This window comes from Colossoma macropomum, unplaced genomic scaffold, assembly GCF_904425465.1.
Source record: "Colossoma macropomum unplaced genomic scaffold, Colossoma_macropomum, whole genome shotgun sequence".
NCBI lineage: Eukaryota > Metazoa > Chordata > Actinopteri > Characiformes > Serrasalmidae > Colossoma > Colossoma macropomum.
The window spans coordinates 28,122,897-28,143,971 of NW_023494802.1; the positions used below are offsets into that span (position 1 = coordinate 28,122,897).

Below are 21,075 nucleotides of genomic sequence, written 5' to 3' on the forward strand. Positions count from 1 at the left end.
TGTTAATAATCTCCTCAGTAGTGGACATGTTTTGTGAGTAATAAGAGGATGATTGGTGTCATTGGTGTTGTAGTGCTTGGAGGACTGTGGGAACAGCAGTGAACCGAAGCAGACAATAAGAAAAAATGTTGAGAATTTTATAATTTCACTTAAATAAGCAAAATTTTCATTAAATGTATTAACAGAGGAATAACTGCCAAACTTTAACAGTGAAGAACAGTGTGAATTAAATTTAAATAAATAAATAAATAAATAAATAAATGGTTCCCCATGTGTCTTATCAATGTATTCTTAATGTATTCTGAATAAAACAGTGTATTCAGTATTCAGCAATTTTCAAATTATTTCTGGAAATGCTTCAGTCAGACGATTCTATTTTTAGCCTCCATTAAATAAATATGACAAAGTCAATTTATTTCTCCTGCTTAATTTTGTTTATACTATTAGGTACAGGCATAAAACTGTAAAGAAATGGCATTACATAGCAATGTTTAATGGGTATGAATTTCAAGAATAAAAACTGGGCTTTTTTCAAAGTAGAAGGCACATTCATATGTCCTTTAAAGCACTGTATATTTAGGTTTATGCTCATTATATTCCTGTTCTATCACTCAGCTGTACTGACAGCTGCAAACTGCATGTTGTCCCAAAAACACCTCAGAGACATTTAATGGGACATAAAATGAGACGTAAACTAGTAAGTATGTGTTTCTTAATGTGGCTACAACAGTAATGAACAACACTTACATTCCGGAACCGGAAAAATAATTACAGCCCCACAGCTGCAACGTCAGCCGACAAAGATGTAGAAAAAGTGTGCAAATATCATAATACAAAATTATTTATTTTTTTTCCACACAGAAACAATTACGATCAGCAACACAAGCAAAAAAACTTTGCTAAACCGTACAACGAGATATGAAGGCAGAAAAATAAGAAAACAAATTTTAAACAATTTTCCAGCATTAGACACAAATGAACATGATGTCTTTTTTATCACCTCTGTGTCTTCTCATTAGAAAATTCTAATCATAGCAAAAAATAAGCATCACTTCAATGAATATTATTAGATATAATATTTATAATACTTAATATTCTCAGTAGAGAAGGTACACAAAACTGTATTTTAAATTTTGAGCACATGAGCATAAGAAATAACTGTAAAGCTTAAAAATAATTGGCACCTTCCATTAGACATGATTCTGAATGTGGTTCTGTAGACTTAAGAAAAGTATGACTATGTAGCAGCATGACTTTTGTAGTCAATCCTTCCCTGTATAACATTCCTCAGGGCCATCATGGAGAAAGTCTAAAGAATAAGCAAGCAAACATTCCTCTGATTACTTTTATATTGGTTCATATGATGATGAACCTTGAGTTTCTTATTTGAACTGTATGGACAAGAAATACAGAGGCAAAAAATAAGAGAAGCGTAAAGCATGAGAAATACCTCTGATACCTCTAATACAAAAATAAAAATAAACAGCAATATAATAAAATAAATCACTAAATAACAATGTAAGGCACAGCAAATATTACAAAGCAAAAAAAGGATAAAACACTGTACTTCAACCCTTCAACTCACTCCAATTAAAGTCTACTGTGTACCAGTGATGACCGTTTAGCGGGAGAACTTCCTTGGTCTGAAGGCAGGGATCATGAGTTGATGGGGCGCTGTCCTCTCCTCCGGGACGGGTGCCAGATCTTCTGCAGAACCCCATTTTTTCCGAGACTGAAAGAGTGAAGTTAGCTTTCTGTTGCGCCGCTCGTTCACTTGGGCCGGGCTATGATACTCTGGACCTTCAAGTCAAACAAGAAACCTCTCAAAACCAGTTACATAATTCCCTCCTATGAGAAATTCATCAGGCAGCTTAAGAAGGCAAGAAGCTTAACACATACTATTTAGTTTGGCTCTTATTTTGGGTATATGTTATTTTCTGCCTACTTGTTTTTGATTCTTTCCTAGTCTTTTTGCCTTCTTTGCTCAAGTCAGCTGGGATTTATATCATTTGATACAATCATGAAATCATTAGTAGTCAAACAGTGAGAACTGAAATGACCCCCAAACTGAATCTTGAGGCACTCCACTTCTAATATCTCTACGCATGCGTGCCAATAACTTTTTTTTAGAACAGCTCTATCAACACAAGAGAAATGTTTAGAAAGTAAATCTGTAACTACTTACTTAGCTCACTGCTCTCCTCTGCTATCTTCTGCATGTTCAGGTAATGGGATGCTAAGTGGCCGCTGTAGTCTCGCAGGTTTTCTTTTGCTCCTGGTAGACAGACCGAAGATTCTTATTTTCAACCACAATACCACAGTGATTGTGCTCGACAGACAAGGAACTTTTTAGGTTACCATAAATTTTAAATATTAATATTACCACATATAATATTAATATTACCACAAATATCATCAGGAATCCTAACCAGTCTGGCACGATCATACAGCAAAAAAAAATATTTGCAAGAAATCATCTTAAATCTAGTCAGTATATCTAAAATTCCTCATTTTGAGACTGTTGTAAAATATTAGATTACTCAAATTATTTCTAGATATTTTTACTTGTTTAAGCAATTTTATCCACTGAAAACGTCTTATTCTATCAGCAGATCATCTGGCTTGTTTTTATGCATAAAGTCTTGAAACATTAAAAATATTTGCCAATCATAATAAATAGATAATAGTAAAAAACAAGTAAATACACACAGAAATTAATGACTAACATTCTTAAATGTCAGACTGTCTAATTAAATATGCTTCACAAAGTTGTCTAAGATGATCAAACATAGGATTACTTTGTGTAAAACACAGAAGTGGTGAGGCTGCTTTTAGCGTACACACTCCCAAACTGAGGAATGCCCTCCCTCAAGACGTGAGCATTTTAAAAAGGCATTTTAAAACATCTTTTTGCTTTAGCTTTTCTCCAGTTTTATTTGTGATATGATTTGACTTTTTATAAGCAATTATTTATTTGTATTATTATTTCATTTCATTTTGATTTTAATATTTTGTTTTACGTACCATTAACACTTTTTAATTTTTTAAGTTTTTTATTATTATTATTAGAAGTGTTCATTTTTATTTTTTTCACGTTTTACCTTCTGTTTCTTCTGTTTCTTCACTTGTGCTGCCTTTTATTTGCCTTAGTCATTGTAAACCACTTTGAGCTGCATTTCAGTGCATGAACAATGCTATAGAAATAAAAGTTCATTATCATTAGTAGTATTACTACAGAAAGAAGTTAAATAATCTGGTAATATTCTTACAACATTGTCATAATGAGAAGTCTTAGCTATATTGACTAGATAAAAGATGTTTTCACTTGCCATGACAACATTTTTTCAATACATAACTATCAGTGGACGCTCACCATATGTTGTAATTAGTAAATCAATTATGTGGCGGTGGCCATGCAGCGCAGCAATGTGTAAAGGTGTGTATCCCTGTAAACAAAACAGCAAGACAGCATTAATGCTCTTCTAAGCTAAAGTTTTACCTCAGCTAACAACAGAAGTGAAGGTCTAGAATGTAAAAATTATAATACAGCTTTGAATAAATATACAACAATGTTCAACAGTTTGGAATCACCATTCAAAACGTTGGATATAAAAATATATATAGAACTAATTTGGCTCCAGAAGATAAATGCATAAAAATATTAAAATGTTACAGTGCTGTGCAACTTCACATGTTTCAAGTACATAATAGAAGGCTGAAAAAAGTACGAAATGTGTCTGAAGAACAGACCTGTGGGTGTTTCTAAAATGACTAAGAAAAGTAAGCAATGTGTGATGAACAGACCTTGAGGTGTTTCGAAAATGACTAAGAACATCGCAGTTTCAAGAAGTAAAACCATATTTCAAAAACGGTGTTAAAATCTTAATGCAGATAGATTTACAAGAAATTACTATAAATTAAATCTACTAAACCTTGGTCCCAGGCTGCTTGAAAAATTAAACTAAACATCTAGTCACAGGAATGATTCTCAAAGGACCAGAAAGGACCCTTTTTGTTTAGCATGAATATTATCACAACTACCATCAGTTTAAAATGACTAAAATTCTGAAACGACTGAGAAAGTGTGAAGAATGAGGTATCCACATATTTTACAAAAGTGGTGATCAAATATTGATGCAGGTAAGTTAACAATACATTCTTATAATACTATTATAGTTTGGTCCCAGCTTAGAACATTAAACAAAACATCTAAACAGACATTTCAGAGTCTAGTTTATAATAGGCAAATCTACACTGCATAAGTTCAATCAAGATTTGACAGTAATGATGCTTAAATGACCATGAATACTAAAACAAATACCATTAGTTTAAAATGACTACAATTCTAAAGTGACTGAGAAAGTCGTACAGCAAGAAGAATGAAGTATCCTCATATTTCAAAAGTGGTGATCAGATCTTGATGCAGATACATTGACAAGAAATTACTATAAATAATACGAAAACTTAGTCCCAGGGTACTTGAAATATTGAATAAAATAATTTAGTCATTTTAGAACTATGAAGTGTCTGGTAAATTTTGAAGTCTAGTTTATAATATGTAAATTTACTTAGTATAATTTTTATTGTATATATAAAATAAGATTATTACGTATATTGTCACTGTCAGAACGAAACCTTGTATCTCCAAAATGGTAACTTTATTGGAGAAGGAAAACACCGTCTTTACTTACAATGGATGTCAATGTAATTAGATTGTGGACCATTTCTATTGGTCAGTTCATCATGAAATTTCAATATAATGCAAAGGCTAGCTGGAGTTTTCAAATTATGCAAAAAAAGTACAATAATGTAAATACAAGGTTTTTGTAGTTCTGTATAAAGTATTAATATGACAAGTGATTCCACACTTTTTACGAGTAACACAAAATCAGAGCTGTAGAAGAAGAAGACTTATTAGTACTTACTCCCTGATGTGAGCCATGCCACAGATCCATCCAAACACCCATACAGAGTCAGGAAAAGAAGCGATGGATAGCGAGATTGGGGGAAAAAAAAGAGAAGGCCATACTGAGAAGACACAAATTAACTGAGGTTACAGCAACAAACCTTAACGACAGGATGGTAATTGCTTAGTAATTCAGTGCAATTGCTCCTCTCAGAGCACTGCTATTGGAATACATGAGGACATTGTTTAAGGGAAGCGGTTAACATGACACGGTTTGATTTATGAACACGCACTCTGAACCAGTGCCCGCGTTCATTTGTACAGCTGGATTTTGCACTTTCTCTTTTGGAGGAGTTATGTCAGAAGCACTGACTTCAAACTTCCAACCCTGTGGCAGTCGGGCAGTCACGTGATGAAAACACGTCATCTACAGTTCTGCACCGTTTTCCATGTGAATAGAGGGTCAATCAAGGGCAGCTACTTACATGCTGTAAGAAAAGGACATTAAAAAACAGTTAGTTTCTTAACTAATAAACATATGATGATTTTGTAAAGAGCAACGTAACGTTTATATAGTCTGTAAGGTATACCAAGTCGTATGCGAAAGTTCGAGTGACCCGGTCAAATAACATTTTATTTATTTTCTAAGTGAAAATAACACATTCTCTACAGAGAACACACTTCTGCACATTTTAATGCGCAATTACTGTTTATTTGCTGAATTATATATCATATTGGAAAAACATAACACATAAATGTGGCCTGTGCAAAAGTTATGGCACATTTTATACTTTAGGTTTTACTTTTTTGGAATGTGTTAAACTCAGTAAATAAATAGGAGCTGTGAACTAAGATTCACATTAAATGCCATATTTATGTTTGTTCCCTGTAGAAAATGTGTCAACAACAAAACACATACCGTCATATGCAAAAGTTTGAACAAATGTTTTGTTGCTTTTCTAAGTAATAATTGGTTAGCACATCCTCGACAGGGAACATACACAACTTTTTTGTGAACAATTGCTTTATTGTCTTTTGGCACATATGATGGCACATATGTTAATATAAAATCACAGAACATCCACATTTCATCCCCACCTCCCCCTACAGGGAACAAACATAAATATGGGATTTCTTTGTACAATTTCTCCTTATTTGTTGAGTTTAACACATTCCAAAAAAGTAAAACATAAAATATAAAATGATTTTCTTCAATATGTTGAATTCAGCAAATAAAGAGTAATTGCAGATTAAAAAGGTGCAGAAGTGTGTTCTCTGTAGATGATGTGTGAACTTATTTGAACTTAGAATATCAACAAAATGTACAGGGGTACCCAAACTTTTGCATGCAGCTGGAAATTGACTTGGGTGTTCAAACGTTTGCATATGACTGTTTTTTAAACAAACAATCAAGGCACACCGCATGTTGTACAAAAACATTTTCTACTATTGAGATAATATAATTTTACTTACAGCTTTGATGTTGACATCAGCTCCAGCGTCAGCCATGGCAACAGCCATGTCTGCTTTGCCATGCTTAGCAGCCCAATGTAGAGCCGTCTGAGGGACAAAATCACAGCATTTAGTTTCCATCACATGCAAAGCTTCACACACACATAAAGTCACTGCTTTACTGTACACTGTATATCAAACAACTAATGAAGCTGGTTTAATCAGAGTCAGCAGAACACACTGAAAACTCATTTGTGATGTGTTTGTGATCACTTTCTCTTCACCTTTGAATAGGATGCAAAAAATTTCTTCAGGGAAATGTGGAAAAAAACTGTAACTGTTCTAAAACACAATCCAGACCATTTTCAAGAATTTTCTTTTTTTTATGATATACGTTGATAGGAGTGTGCAAATAATATCTATGCCGTACGTGATTAATACCACCTTTATTAGAGAAATGAAAATTTTCCATCATACGTCAACTGCTGTTTCAAAAACTCGTTATACCCAAAACTGTCACAAAAGGATATGAAACATTTTAGAATTAAACTCTTGGATAGTAAATTCAGTTTTAGACCCTATGTATACCTTTCAGTACATTTCTGACATTTGAAAAATGTAAATTTACAGCTCTACTTTTAGTCCTTAATCATTTTACTTAAGATAAATACCTACGATGTTTCATGTAAGTGGTAACACGACTGTACAGAGTGGACTGCACTTTTTACATTTACAATTTCAAATGTACATCTATTACATGTGATACCGCCTCTGCACTTTACACTAAGGTCCAATTATGACCTTAAATGAGTTTTAAAGGTACTTTAAATTCCTTTTACAAGGGGAAATGGGCATATTTATACCTTTTTATAAATTACCTTTTTAGAATAGAAAATATAAATAGAAAGCCGGGAGTCAAGATGGGAATGGAGTCACTGCAGCGGAATATGGCATAATTACTGTACTGTGAAAAAGTCTTTGGCATGTAAGCGAATTAGTTAAAACCATTTATCGCAACAATTGAATAAACAACAAAAAACATTAATACATAAAAAAAAAGAAAACTTCTGAGATGGTTAGCACAAGTTTCCAGATTTCTCCTCAACACCCATGGACACTGATTTAATTTTAACATGGACTGAGTAGCCAAACCAGGTGCTGGAGAACAACTAAAATTAATACTGTGCTGCCACAAGGAAATGGTTAAACAAATACAATGACAATGAATAACTACTTATTGTATCAATATTGTTTGTATTTATTTTAATATTAGTGTTTGGGCAAATTAATGCTTGGTGACCAACTAAGTAGCTTTTTTAATTTTCCCATGTGCCTAAGACTTCTGCACAATGTTCTTTGTTCCTGAAGACGTAGTCTGAAAGGTGAAGTTTTCTTTTTTCTGTGAGTGTACCATGTGAGTGCCACTGATGTGCTGAAAATGTTCAACCACACAAGTAATATCTGATTAACAGCAGCCCTGTGGTCAGAAACTGATCAATGCTGAAGGCTAAAGGCTGACAAATTGTGTCAAAGTGAGGTATGAGGCACAACGTGTTGAGCTGTCTAGTAAAGTCGTTAGTCTAATCCTATGGTCACCAGGTTTATCCACAAAGGAATGAACTTTCAATTGTGTTACTATATGAACGAGTATCGTAAGTGATGAAGCGGTAATCACAATTGCCAAGTTGACCCAAGTGTGTTACCTGATTGGCTGACAGACTGGAATAGAAGCCAAGACTGTAAAAGGCCAGACTGACTTTCTGTGGTTAAGACTGGAGAACGCGGCACTGACCTAATCCTAGCAAGACTTCCCGTGTATCACCCTCAGGCCACATGATACAAGCTGTAATACAAGCGTTTTACAAAGCATGCACTTTCTAGCCACTGCACTAGAAAAGTCCCTCCTGGCTTCCACAATGGCAGAAAGTGGAGGAGGCCGTGGGCTCCTATTGGCCGCCAGCGGAGGGGCCCAGCTGTGCGTGTGGAGGGGACGGTTTCCTGCCATCTAATGGTGGCCTAATTACAAAACAACAAACCAGTGTGCCCACTGCGGGGGAAGCTGGGGCCTGTCACCCGGCGGAAGATTGATGATGTTGGTATGACCCTGTGATGGAGGACCCACCCAGGCATCAGCCCACTGACAAGTCCATCAGAAGGACACAGGGCCCACCACACACACATACACAAATACAAGCTGAAGCTTCAATAATGAACATCGTTCATCAGCATGGAGAACAGAGGAGATGGACTCTATGTACAAACTGTGCACAAACCCAATGCTCAGAAAACATGCGCCTCAAGCTAAAACAGCAAACTTATGAGTGAACAAGACCAACAAAAATGTTTAGAAAGCAGGCAAGTGTACACATGTACACTCCCTAGCACCGTCACAAAGATTACCCAGGCATGTGCAGCAAGTGTAATTTAAGTATTACACATATTATACTTATGTATCATCTAAGCAAAATGTCCTGTCTTTATTTTTTTACAGTGTGAAAATGTCAGCGGCCCTTAACGATTTGTTAAAATTTCAAAATGAACGGACCAGTAGAAATGCTCCAAAATAATTATAATATAATTCGATGTATAAAAGCCCACTCCCATCAAATAATATTATGAAAAAAAAACTGATTCATGAAGTGGCATTTAATGTCCTTGGAACACACACAAGAAACTGTAAACATATATGCACATATGCAAAAGTTTGGGTGCACCTGGTGAAATTACATGTATTGTTGATTTTCTAAGTGAAAATAAGTTAACATGATCTTTACAGAGAACACACTTCTGCACATTTTAATGCATAATTACTGTTTATTTGCTGTATTTAACATATTGAAAAAAACGTGGTCTGTGCAAAAGTTACGGCATGTTTTATATTTTATGTTGTAATTTACGATTTAAACTCAAATAATAAAGAGCAAATAAACAGAGAGTGCACTAAAATTATTTTTTTCATTTTTTTAAGTTTGTTCCCTGTAGAAGATATTTTTACTTAGCAAATCACTTCATTTCACCAGGTGTGGTCAATCTTTTGCATACAACTATATGTGTGTACTTATATATTTTACGAAATGTATGCGATGGCTGGGAGCATTGAGAAGCCCAGAACTAACCAGCTCAAGATTTCAGCTACTTTTGTTTATTTTTTTTTACAAATAAAACAAAATTTTAAAAAGATTTTCTTCTATTTATAAATTTTATTTTATTATTTTATGGTAAATTTATTTATTTATTTTATTAATTTTACGACAGGGCAAAAACTAAAAAAAAACAGGTAACAAAAAAATAGTGTACATGTTTTTATGAAATTATATCAATTTGAAATTATGAATTTATTATATATGATATATATTATTTATTTTTTTATATTATCTTTTTCCTCCTGCACGTCGGATATGCTTAGTTTTATTTGCTCCTTTATTTAGCATATCCTTCCAATTTGTTACTGTATACATGTATTACTGCACATGAGAAGTTGAGCAACACTGCTAAAACATCTGGAATTACTGTGTCTTCTCAGCTATGCTCCACTGTATGCGTCCTGCAGCTGTGTTTTGGCCCCCAGCCCTCCTCTAGGTGTGTCCAGGGCCCAGCCCTTTAGACAGATTGTGATAAATGGAGTCTGGCTCTTCTATCTACGGGCCTATTGTCCTCGCTGTCACACCCTCGAGACGGATTGGCCGGTGCAGTGCCTGAGTGACAGCCCGACAGGTCTCACGAGGGCGGCCGTGATGGACGATGGCCAACAGGATGTGGTGTCTCCTGTCCTCGTTGCTCAAGTTCCTGTCCTGGACCTGTGGGGTGCCACCTAGCCACACTAAGTAAAATACCACCTCCATGTCCTGTTCCAGGGGACTCTTAACAAGGGACACAAAGGGATGTGGTGCCACACATATTCACGACATCTTTTAAAGGGAAGGAGATGGGGAAATGATATACTTACAAACTGGAGGAAGGAAGAGTGGTCCAGAACAACAGGGGGGCCATGGTAGACAGTACATGCAGAAAAGACACAAGGAGGTATAAGAGCAGGGTAGGGCCACACAACATAGACAAAATTCTAGAACTGTGAATATAAGCTTTGACAGACCTCTGAGGTGCGTCTATTTGTATTCTGCGATGTGCCTGAATAAAGATACTTTTTGTCTACATTTTGTCTGTTTTTGTAAATTACTCCTAACGCTCCACAGGGTAAACAAAAATATTCCAAAGCCAAAATGCTTTATTGCGCACATATTTTGTTCCTGAATGTCACTGCATCCTATGAATTATGAGATTATAAATGAATTAAAATATGAATATCACTACATACATGCTAAAAGCAAGCAAACACATCACTGTGAAAGTGCAGCTACTTATTTAACTATACACTACTTCAACAGTATTAAATAACACCAGCTACTGATTGTAACCAGAGCCATGTAACTACCACACTTGACAAAGCTTGCTGGCAGTAGCAGCTTGGCTGAGGATCAGCCAGTGAAGCTAATTAATGCCTAAAAGGTATATCATCATTTCCACTGTCTGAAATGTCAATAAGAAATGGCAGTTAAGGGGAACTGTGGAACTCAAGATCTGGAAGACCAAGAAAACTCCCAGATATGCTGGCCAGAAGGGTAAAGCAAAACCACCATATGGCAAAAAAGAACCCATAGGAAGGTTCAATTAATACAAGAGTGGTGGTGCGCCGTTCTGCTGTGTAGCTTTGTATGCACAAACATGATCTGCACTGAAGAGTCATCAGAACCTTATCTGCGACCTCATCACAAAAATCAATGGCTGTATGCATCTTAAGCCAATTAACTAATATACTTGACAAAGCTTGCTGGTTGTGTAAGGTATTTTGGTGAGTTTGGCAGCCTTACGATGGCAATTAAATACACTAAAGTTATCTTGATTGTAGCATGTAGGCAGCAATATTTCTATTTTGTCTACTTAAGAACCTTGTAATTCAAAAGCTACAGTGATATATTTTGGGGAAAATATATCACTGTTGTCAGAAGAAAACCTCGTATCTCCAAAATAGTAACTTTACAGGAAAAGGAAAAAACCTACTTTACTTTTAATGTCAATGGAACCAGACTTTTTTCAAAGTCATTTTTGTCACTTCTTTTAGTTCATTCATCATGAAATTTAACAGATATTTTCAAATTATGTCAAAAACTGAAAAACGTCAAAAATGGAGATACAAGGTTTTCTTCCGAAAGCAGCGATATGTACGATAAAAATGGGCTTTAGAACCAGAGCATTTAACTAAAACTACTACAAAAAACAAACAGTAACAGTAAAAAAGGTGCTTACTGTTTACTGTAATAAAAATAAAAATGATAGTTTGTCTTGTGATCAGTGCTACAATTGTATATTGCAGTCTTCTCCAGTGTCAGTACTGCAAAAGCCACTTTTGTTATAAGGATTAACAATGTATTGGGCAGCTGTAATGCAGCAGTAACGAAAGATACAGGTGGCTTTTTATTCACACATGATCTGTCTTCCACTTGCTGACGGACAGGTCCGAAGCTGTCCAGCTCACGATGCTCAAAGGCAAAGAATGTTTACGCTGCATCTGGGATCACAGCTGTTTATTTTCAGGTCACCCCACAAGAGGCGCAGCTGGAATCTCCTTCAACCCCCCCCCAACCCAAGGTGGTTCAAATGTGCGAAAGGAACACAGAGATAGCACTCGTGTCGGGTTACTAGCCTCTGCTGCGATGGTACTTTCTTTACCAAGAGGCTCAAGGCGATGCTTAAGTGCTTAAAGTGCATCAAGGACTTAAGCTAAAGCCAAAGAGGAAGAAGTCCAGAGTCAGCCAAGAAGCCCCCAGGCAAAAAATGAGCATCCCTTTCTACTTGGAAAGGCTGACAAACACTCAGGCAACCCTTCAAGTAACTACAGACCCTTGCCGGCCAATTCCTCCAGCCAATTCCTCCGCCATCCCAGCGCTCTCAAATTGTCTTTGGCAGGCCGAGTGTGGGACATGTGCCAACACGGAGTTAGGCATTGAAGGGGAATCAAAACTTCTGCATAATTCAATGGTAGAGATGCAAACACTGTCCATCAAAAAGGTTTGATATGAAACGCTCCATTCTAGAGAAACTTGCCAACTCGGATTTCTTTACAATGCCGGTGACAGAAACCAGAGGTTGTGATGTCAACAACGTAAACAGAGCAATTTTATTTACTATGCAAAAATGACCACTGAACCTACACGTGTCTTCTGAGTTTTTATATGGAGTATTGCTAATGATAAAATAGTGATAAATCTAAAAAAAAACTGTTTTCTTTGGGGACTATTTTGCCTTATAACACCCTGCCTGTACCATGAATTTATTATGTTATAAATAAATTATATTATTAATTTATATATTATTATTAAAATTATCTCCACCAATGTGAACAATTCCACCATGATAAGGCTCTCCCATTATATTAATTTCAATGATTTTGATACATCTTAAATATTTAATAGTGCAGAAATTAAAAAATCGATGGAATTCCCCTTCAATCAAATTCTTCACTGATATGACATTTAATTTATTTTTTAAAATCAATTTTGTCAATAGCTTTACTGCAGCTGTACTAGTAATTCTTATAGGAAAAGAATGCGAATGGCAAATGATTTAACTTTAATACAATTCAAAAGAAAACACTACAAATTTATTTTCTTGTTTACAAAGCTAAAGAATAAAAGGAGTGTATGGTCAGGAAAGCCCAGCAAACATATTTGTTCCTCAAGCACTGACCATGCTACAAGACAATATACTTATTGTTATCTGTTTAAATGCAACAGTGCTAATGAACAGTTTTTTTCCACTGTCTTTTGTCTGTATTAAGACATTTCGCACAAAACAATATTTTTTTCACTAATATCACCTAGCTCTATAATAACTGAATGCCACAGCAGTAATTAATGGTGTTTCCTTTTTTCTCTTAGCAGACTCATATCATGGTAAACCAAATTCTTCTATTTATTTTGAAGAGAAGAATTTGATGCAGTATGTAAACATTGTTAAAGTTGTAAAAGTGCCAATCATTCTCCGGTCCATACAGGACATTTTTGAAGACCAAACTGCAAAAGCAGCCTGTTTTGAATTCACTGTTTTTGTGATGTCATTAAAAAACACATTTATATATATCTTCCTATTCTGCCTGCAGCAGTTTAGCCCCACCTATTCAAGCTGGTGTTATAAGGAATGCTTCAGCCTGGGCTGCTTTTTGTTTGTGCTGCATCACAAAGCAGAAAATCAGAAAACAGCTCATTTACATATGGGTTTTGAAGGCACAGTAAGAGTAATTCTAAGGGGTATAGAGAGGATGGAAAATGGTCACATAAAAATGAATTATGACTGTTGTAGGTACATAAAATGTCACAAACAAAATGAAGAAAAATGTAGGATATTACATTACGGTCAGGTTACCAAGGTAAAGTATTTCTCACAATCATTTTGTCCTCATCATCTGGCTCTATGCCAACTTAGTGGAAGGTGTCAACTTGCCCTGCGTGATTTCACCAGCTTGGCATGCAACCACAGCCTGGCATGCAAGGAAAAGGAGGGGCATCAAAGCCACCCAGGGTCAGACTCACCACCTTCCCGGGGACATGCTCGCAATTGTTCCTCAATTAATCCCGGCCTGCTCTATTACTTTCAGATTATCTTTAAGTGGTTGAAGTCTTTGAGGTCACACCTAATCTCCCCTGTACTTCAATGGTCACTGTTGTATCTTGTCCGGGTGGGGAAGGGAGAGAGGCTTAGTGGCTCTTAGAAGGTGGTCCAAGCAAGAACGGTGTGAGAACTCTCTGGGCCAGGGAGGGACAACAAACACTAGGCTAAAGCTCTTAAGCGGGTGGGGGGGGGTCACAAATAAAAGGATTTGCGCTTGTTTGAGGGGTGCAAGAGCTAAAAAGCTATCTTTCATAATCCTTTTGATAGTAGGCCTTTGAAATGCAAGTCCAGGACAGATCATTCCTCCTTTCCTTTGCACTGCACCTGGGGGACAGGACAGAGAACTGCGCAATGCCAGAAACTTTGTGAGAAAAGACATCACTGAGGATGAGTAACCATACTGCTATTAAGAGGCGACATATGAAAGAATAAAAATATTCCCCAGTATTAAATTCCAATATTATTCTGATCGTAATGGATCCCTGTGCTCGAACAAGTTCATTAGTATATGAATCAATTCATCTGTCATCCAGTAAGAGAAAAAGTGAAGTTATGCTCACTCACCCCCTTCAAGTTAAAGGCCATGGTCACAGATCGGAGCAAAATGTAAGTAAAAGGAAAAAAAACATATTGTTACCCAATACAGTTATATACACATGTATAGTTTACACAGTGCACAGTCATATGCAAAAGTTTCTATAACCCTGGTCAGATTACTTTTTTTTTTTTCTAAGTGAAAATAAGTTCCTCTTCTACCGGGAACAAATTTAAAGCTGAACTACGAAAGACTTTCTGTTAAAACTGAAAGCAAAAGAATACTGAGTCATGAGAAAACAAAAACAAGGTAATATATGGTGTCTCTGTGAGTCTCGCCGTAAAGCCTGAAAACTAATTCAGTAAGTCAGAGCGTCAGGTTGGATTTTGCAGATGTTTTTGGACCACATCATATGTCTTTACGTATTAACTCAGGCTCAAAAAGAAGGTCTGGCTTGATGTTTAGGTCTCAAATGCAAAATCAACATTATACTGATGAAGATACGATGGTGATAGTCAATAATTCACTCACGTCGTTGGAAGACATGTCCTTCACCAAGTTTTGAGTTCTTTTTGAATATTCTTTCAATGTGCTCACAATCATCATATTCAGCCACTTGGGGAAGGGGCCCGAAGCACAACTGACAGTACAAAATGTTCATCCGCACTTTGCACACAATTACACATTTACACCAGAGAGGTCTCTAAAACTTACATAGTGCAGCTTTAAATATACCATTTTTCTGCAATTTTTAATGCCACAATTTCTATATATTTGCTCAGTTTATTTTATTATTTTCCATTTTATGTTTTCCAAATTCTAATATGATGTTTACAGCAAATAAATAAAAAAAATGTGCATTAAAATGTGCAGAAGTGTGCTCACTGTAGAGGATGTGTGCTTATTTTCACTTAGTCAACAAAACATTTAAGTTGACTGAACTTTTGCATACAGCATTGCATAAAATAAACTGCAAACCTTCAACAGTGCTGTGATATGAAAACCTTATAGCTCTTTTTTTATGTCATCTGCCTTTTACATTACATTTTAAGACAAATATAAACTGTCTGAAATTACTTATAAATAAAGTTACCATTCCTGAGATACAAGGTTTTCTTAGAACAGCAGTGATATAATGTTAAATTGCAATATTAGAAGTGCTGATACTTACTGAGGTAAAATCCTAGTTTGGTGTGAACATGAAAACAAATTCAAAGAAATAAGTTAATTGTGCTGTCAGTACAGTGTAATTTAATATTGTAGTAGTTAAAACGTGTTCTGACGTGTGGTCTGAATACTGAGATCTAATTCACTGTGTGCAAAACTCGGTGACAAGGTTACTTTTTTGTTGGCCAGTGAGGCGTCCTGCTTGAGCAGCTGGGTGAGGTGGGTCAGTCTGCCGCAGGCTGCAGAATAGATCCATTCCTTCTCTATAGGATCCAGCTACAGCAGGGAACAGCATAAGAGCATAATCAGGTATTGTAGTTGTATTAAATTATACATACACGTACATATATATAGTCATAAGCAAAGGTTCAAAAACCCCTGGTCAAATTACATGTTTTGTTGATTTTTGTTGACTATTGGTGTATATATATATATATATATATATATATATATATAATGCATTTGGAATCACTAAAGTGAACTACAGTGCACAGAAGCAGCAAATTGCAAAATAGCAAAATTTCAGCTTTCCACTCAAAATACACTATCGTTCAAAAGTTTGGAATCATTTGCTAATAACTGCTGAATTTATTAAGTAATAACATATATATATATATATATATATATACATATATATATATATATATATATATATACAGTCAGCAGAATTATCAACCTTTTTTCCTTTAAGAGAGTAATAATCTAAAAATCTTTGATGGTTATTTAGTCATTCTAATTTGAAATTTGGATTTAAAAAAACACTAAACACTAAATAAGCAATCTCTTGCCAAAAAGGTGGCTTCAGAGCAGAAATTTAGCTCTAACACTCTTTCAGGGAGCATGTATGAAGTGATAAAGGATAAAATTGTCCTCTAAAATTTGTACACTATCCTTACTCTTCATACTTCAATTAATATGACTGATATCCATAATTTCATACTGTATGCACAGCTGGGCTGTTGGAATTTCTAAACATCCCACTAGAAATATAGTGGCTGTTTTTTTAACCATCCAGTGCCAGTAAGATCAATTGTATGCAAATTTTGGGCATCCCTGGTCAAAGTACATGTTGTTGATTTTCTAAGTGAAAATAAGTACACATCCTCTTCAGAGAACACGCTTCTGCATATTGTAATCAACAATTGCTGTTTATTTACTGTAATTTCCAGTATGTTTAACTCTGCAAATAAGTAGATATTCTGCACTAAAATTTGCAGAAAAATAACATATTTAAGTTTGTTCCCTGTAGAAGATGTGTTACTTACTTTCACTCAGAAAATCAACAAAACGTAATTTGACCAGGGGTGTTCAAACCTTTGCATACGACTGTATGTCCATTACTATTACAACAGGGAGATTCACTCGAAAGAGGCCCTGAATATTCTGTAATTCTGTAAATCTGGGATTTACAACAGAATATTCGGGGCCTCTTTCGAGTGAATCTCCCTGTACTATAACCACTATAACCAATACTGGACTTTGCAATACTGACATTGCAGGATGTTGTAATATAAAAATAAGCCTCTAAAAAAATCACTATTTGTTATTATGTGCTGTGAGTATTCTAACCAATCATAGACTGTCCAGATGTTCCAGGTGTTTGGGTGCATCAAGACATTCACATGATCCACTAAGCATAAATTATTAATGGTCAAAATAATGCAGTCCATCTCTTTAACCCTTCATCAGTGCGTTTTTAATATTTTGTAATATTTTGGCAAATTGCAATTGCAATATGTAGCAATGTAATCACAGTATTACAGGCTCAAAGAAGATGATGTTCACAGCACCACTTACAGCCACAGAAGTAGAGCCTACACTACCAGTACATTCTTCTTCCTGCTCCGATTCTGACTGGAAAAATGAGAGAGAAAGAGAGAGAGAGAGAGAGAGAGAGAGAGAGAGAGAGGGAGGGTAAGTTCCTATTAACATTACACAGTAACAGCTGTGATTATCTCTGGAACTTTGATAAAGTCTAAATGTGAAACTGAAAGCTCTCTAATATACAAATTCAAAAAATACAAATGTGTATGAGCCCGCCTCTTCTTTCTCTGGAGTAGCTGTTTGACTGGAGGAAATTCCACCACTGTCACAGTGCTTAATCAAGCAGATCAAATGAAAGACACCTTTGTTGTAAGCACAGCAAACAGACCACAGACATCAATACACAGACAAGAAACAGGAAACAAAACAAGAACTATTACGGTAAACAGACAAAAAACAGTCCTCCTTTTTATCTTTGTTTGTTTTTTACTTGATATTCTCTCATTTGTAGCACTGTGGTGTGATTTCATTAACTTACTTTTTCAAATTAATAGTACAGTTAAAGCCAGGGGTGCCCAAACTTCTTGTCCTGGGGGGCTAAATTGCAATGTTTATTGACAGCCAAGGGTCAAAATGCAAACCAAGATACAAAAAAAGAACACACAGTCATATGCAAAAGTTTAAACACCCTCAGTGCAATAACATGTTTTATTGGTTTTCTATATGAAAACAAGTTAACACAACCTCTACAGTTTTGTTCATTTGCTGAGTCTAACATACTGGAAAAAAAAAGATGCAATGTAAAATGTGCCATAACCTTTGCACAGGACACACTTTATATATATTTTTTACATGTTAAATTCAGCAAATAAACACCAATTGTGCACTGAAATGTGTAGAAGTGTGTTCTCTGACCACACCAAACATGTCATTTAACCAGGGGCAGCCAAACTTTTACACACAAGTGTAGACAGGTTTCAAATTTTGTTACTAAGATACGTCGAAACAAAAAAAGATACGTCAAGTGTAAAAGGATTATTTACAGTTCTGCACAACTGTTTCCTAATGGGCATTTATCCTGACAAATAAAATTAATAAAAAGTAAATAAATAAAACATTTATAGCATAATGATACTTTGTGGTTGAGGGCACAGGGTTAGCGTAACTTATAGGTTGGCCAAATCAAACACTCACCGGTCAAATATGGGTGGCGCTGGTTTAAGATTTTTAACTAAAACAAAATGTAAGATTTCCCCCTTAACCTAGTTGATCAGTCAAGACATGTTTGCTGTCTGAAGTTTGTTTCTTTAGTTTTGCACTTGAGCTACAAGACTAATGTAGCTAACAAGTAATGGAAGCTAAACTTGGACGATGATGTAAATTTAGACAAGCAATTATCGTCTGCAGAATGATTCTGATCCAAATTCAGTTGAAGTACCACGTATAAATGTTACAGAGTCTTCACCCTATAGCTCGCATTTTCACTGATGGTAATATAATTACCATACAATCGCCAAGTGGGCTTGCTTCAAATAATATTTAATCATTTATAATGATGACTAACTTTACTGATAACCAACAGCACTTAACACTGTTAACATCCAGTGGTTCTCCACATTTGTTTGGTTGGAAACCAAAATATTGTCAAACAGCTGTGTTAACACCCTTCGTCTGTATAAACTCGCCCATTTTACTCTCTACCGGACAATCAGAGTTTCTTTGTTTCATTTGCATGTTTTCAGCATTCTTTATCTAGACATAAAAACTATACTATCTTTCAGTGGTGTTCACAGTATGTAGGTGGTTACCTTGCTGATGTCTTGTTTGTATAGCCTATAATTAAGTTCAATTTTTTTAACTGTTAATGTTTTTGAACTTATGATAGATTAGAATGACTGTACAAAGGGAGTGGTTAAATAAAGGCAGTCATTCAAGACAACAGAAACACAAGTAACAGAAGCTTAAACCCACCAGTTTAAGATCATGTAAACTGCATGCCTAACTCATCACACATCTCTCTCAAACTGTGTTGACTGGAGTAATTCATAAATTATCTAATTATTATTAAATAGCAGTAATTGTTTGAATGATATCACAACGCATAGTTAAAACCAGCAGTACCGGCCTTTATCTGTACATTTGTCCAGTCGTATATTGATATACGTATTTTGATTTTTACTAATTCATTTTAAAAAATATATGAGCAGGATTAATACCTTTTTATGCAAGCAAACTAAAATCTCTGCTACAGGTGAAAACAGAAAATGAAACACAATAAACATAACTAGTGAAAAAAGACTTTTGTTGGAATATTAGAACAGTAAACATTAGCCCAATAAAACTGGAATATATTTTATTTACATTACATCTACAGTCTGTGATGAGGAAAAAAGTTACTTCAGGGGTGGATCTACTAATTTAACTAGTTTAATCTAAACTACAGAAAAATCCATGTCACTGTTTATCCTGTGCCCTGCGCCCCCCTCATACAAGTCATACAGTATCAAAAACCACATTGAGTCAATTAAATATTATTATTATTATTATTATTATTATTATTATATAAAGCACACATGCAATAAATAACATTTGGGCTTAACTCCTTAAAATCTTATTACATACTAAGTCTTATTATTCAGTAACTACAGGGACTTCAATGTAAACTGGTGCTATTCTTAGGTTATAGGAGTGTGCTATAAAATTTTGTGCCTGTGGGCCCTGGCCATTTAAGGGATTAAATGAATGAGTAAGCTGCATATTTTTATTTTATAGGTTTGAAAAGTATTGGCACCTCCATTATTAATATTTGGTAAAGCCTCCCCTGGTGAGAGTAACAGCACTGAGCCGCTTTCTGCAATGCTAAACAAGGTTGGAGAATATTCCTGGTGCTTCGCTTGTGGACAATACACACCAAAGTTTTTCACTTGGGTTCAAATCCAGAGACTGAAAAGGGAACTGCAGAACTTGTTTGGCAAAAAAAGAACTGCATCTATGAAAAGCATCTGATACCCTGTTTCAAATGTGACGGTGGATCATATTATTGGGTCTGTTTTGCTGCTACTAGCCCAGACACTCTCATGAAAGTCAATGGCATAATGAATTCCATTCATTACCAGCAGATTTTAGCCCAAAATCTGTCTGCCTCTGCTGGCAGGCATGACGATGGTGTGCGTTACCAAAATGTTATATTTTTGTCTCATCTGACAACATCAAACGATTCCATCTATAGTCTCAATTACATTTTGCAAAGTTCACACGCTGCATTTTGTGGCTGGCTCTTAGGAAAGACTAAGCTTCTGGTCATGGAGGTGGCGTCTGACAGTGGATTTTGAAATTTGAAAACCCCAAGATTCAACTAAACTGTGCAGTTCTGAAACTGTGGTCATTGAGTTTCTCTTTGTCCCTCACTGTATCTAAGGGCAGAGCATCCTTTTCCTGGCAAATTTTCAACTTTTCCGTGCTTTTCAAACTTTTAACTATCACCCTAATTGTGGTTACTGATAATTTCAACTACTTTTTTTTTAAACCATTTGCTAATCTATGAAGGTCCACAATTTTCTTATCTGTCTTATTTTAGCAAATTTCT

General features: G+C 35.5%; 1 protein-coding gene across 5 annotated transcripts in view; it reads right to left on the minus strand.

The window, feature by feature from the left end:
• Positions 1-825: 825 nt before the first annotated feature.
• The window catches only part of LOC118822830 (ankyrin repeat domain-containing protein SOWAHC), a 41,497-nt gene continuing 21,247 nt past the window's right edge, over positions 826-21,075 (minus strand). For 3 of the 5 annotated variants that reach the window (XM_036592134.1, XM_036592137.1, XM_036592136.1), the window contains 10 exons: positions 17,523-17,579; positions 15,900-16,001; positions 15,730-15,741; positions 8,628-8,633; positions 6,380-6,466; positions 5,392-5,394; positions 4,926-4,928; positions 3,374-3,446; positions 2,186-2,275; positions 826-1,800 (listed from right to left, as the gene is read on the minus strand). In XM_036592134.1, coding sequence (XP_036448027.1) covers positions 1,622-1,800; positions 2,186-2,275; positions 3,374-3,446; positions 4,926-4,928; positions 5,392-5,394; positions 6,380-6,466; positions 8,628-8,633; positions 15,730-15,741; positions 15,900-16,001; positions 17,523-17,579 — 612 coding nt within the window. In that variant the 3' untranslated portion in view covers positions 826-1,621. Of the gene's footprint in view, positions 1,801-2,185; positions 2,276-3,373; positions 3,447-4,925; positions 5,029-5,391; positions 5,395-6,379; positions 6,467-8,627; positions 8,634-15,729; positions 15,742-15,899; positions 16,002-17,522; positions 17,580-21,075 lie in introns of all 5 variants that reach the window. The other 2 variants (XR_005008481.1, XM_036592135.1) reach the window with 2 other exon arrangements.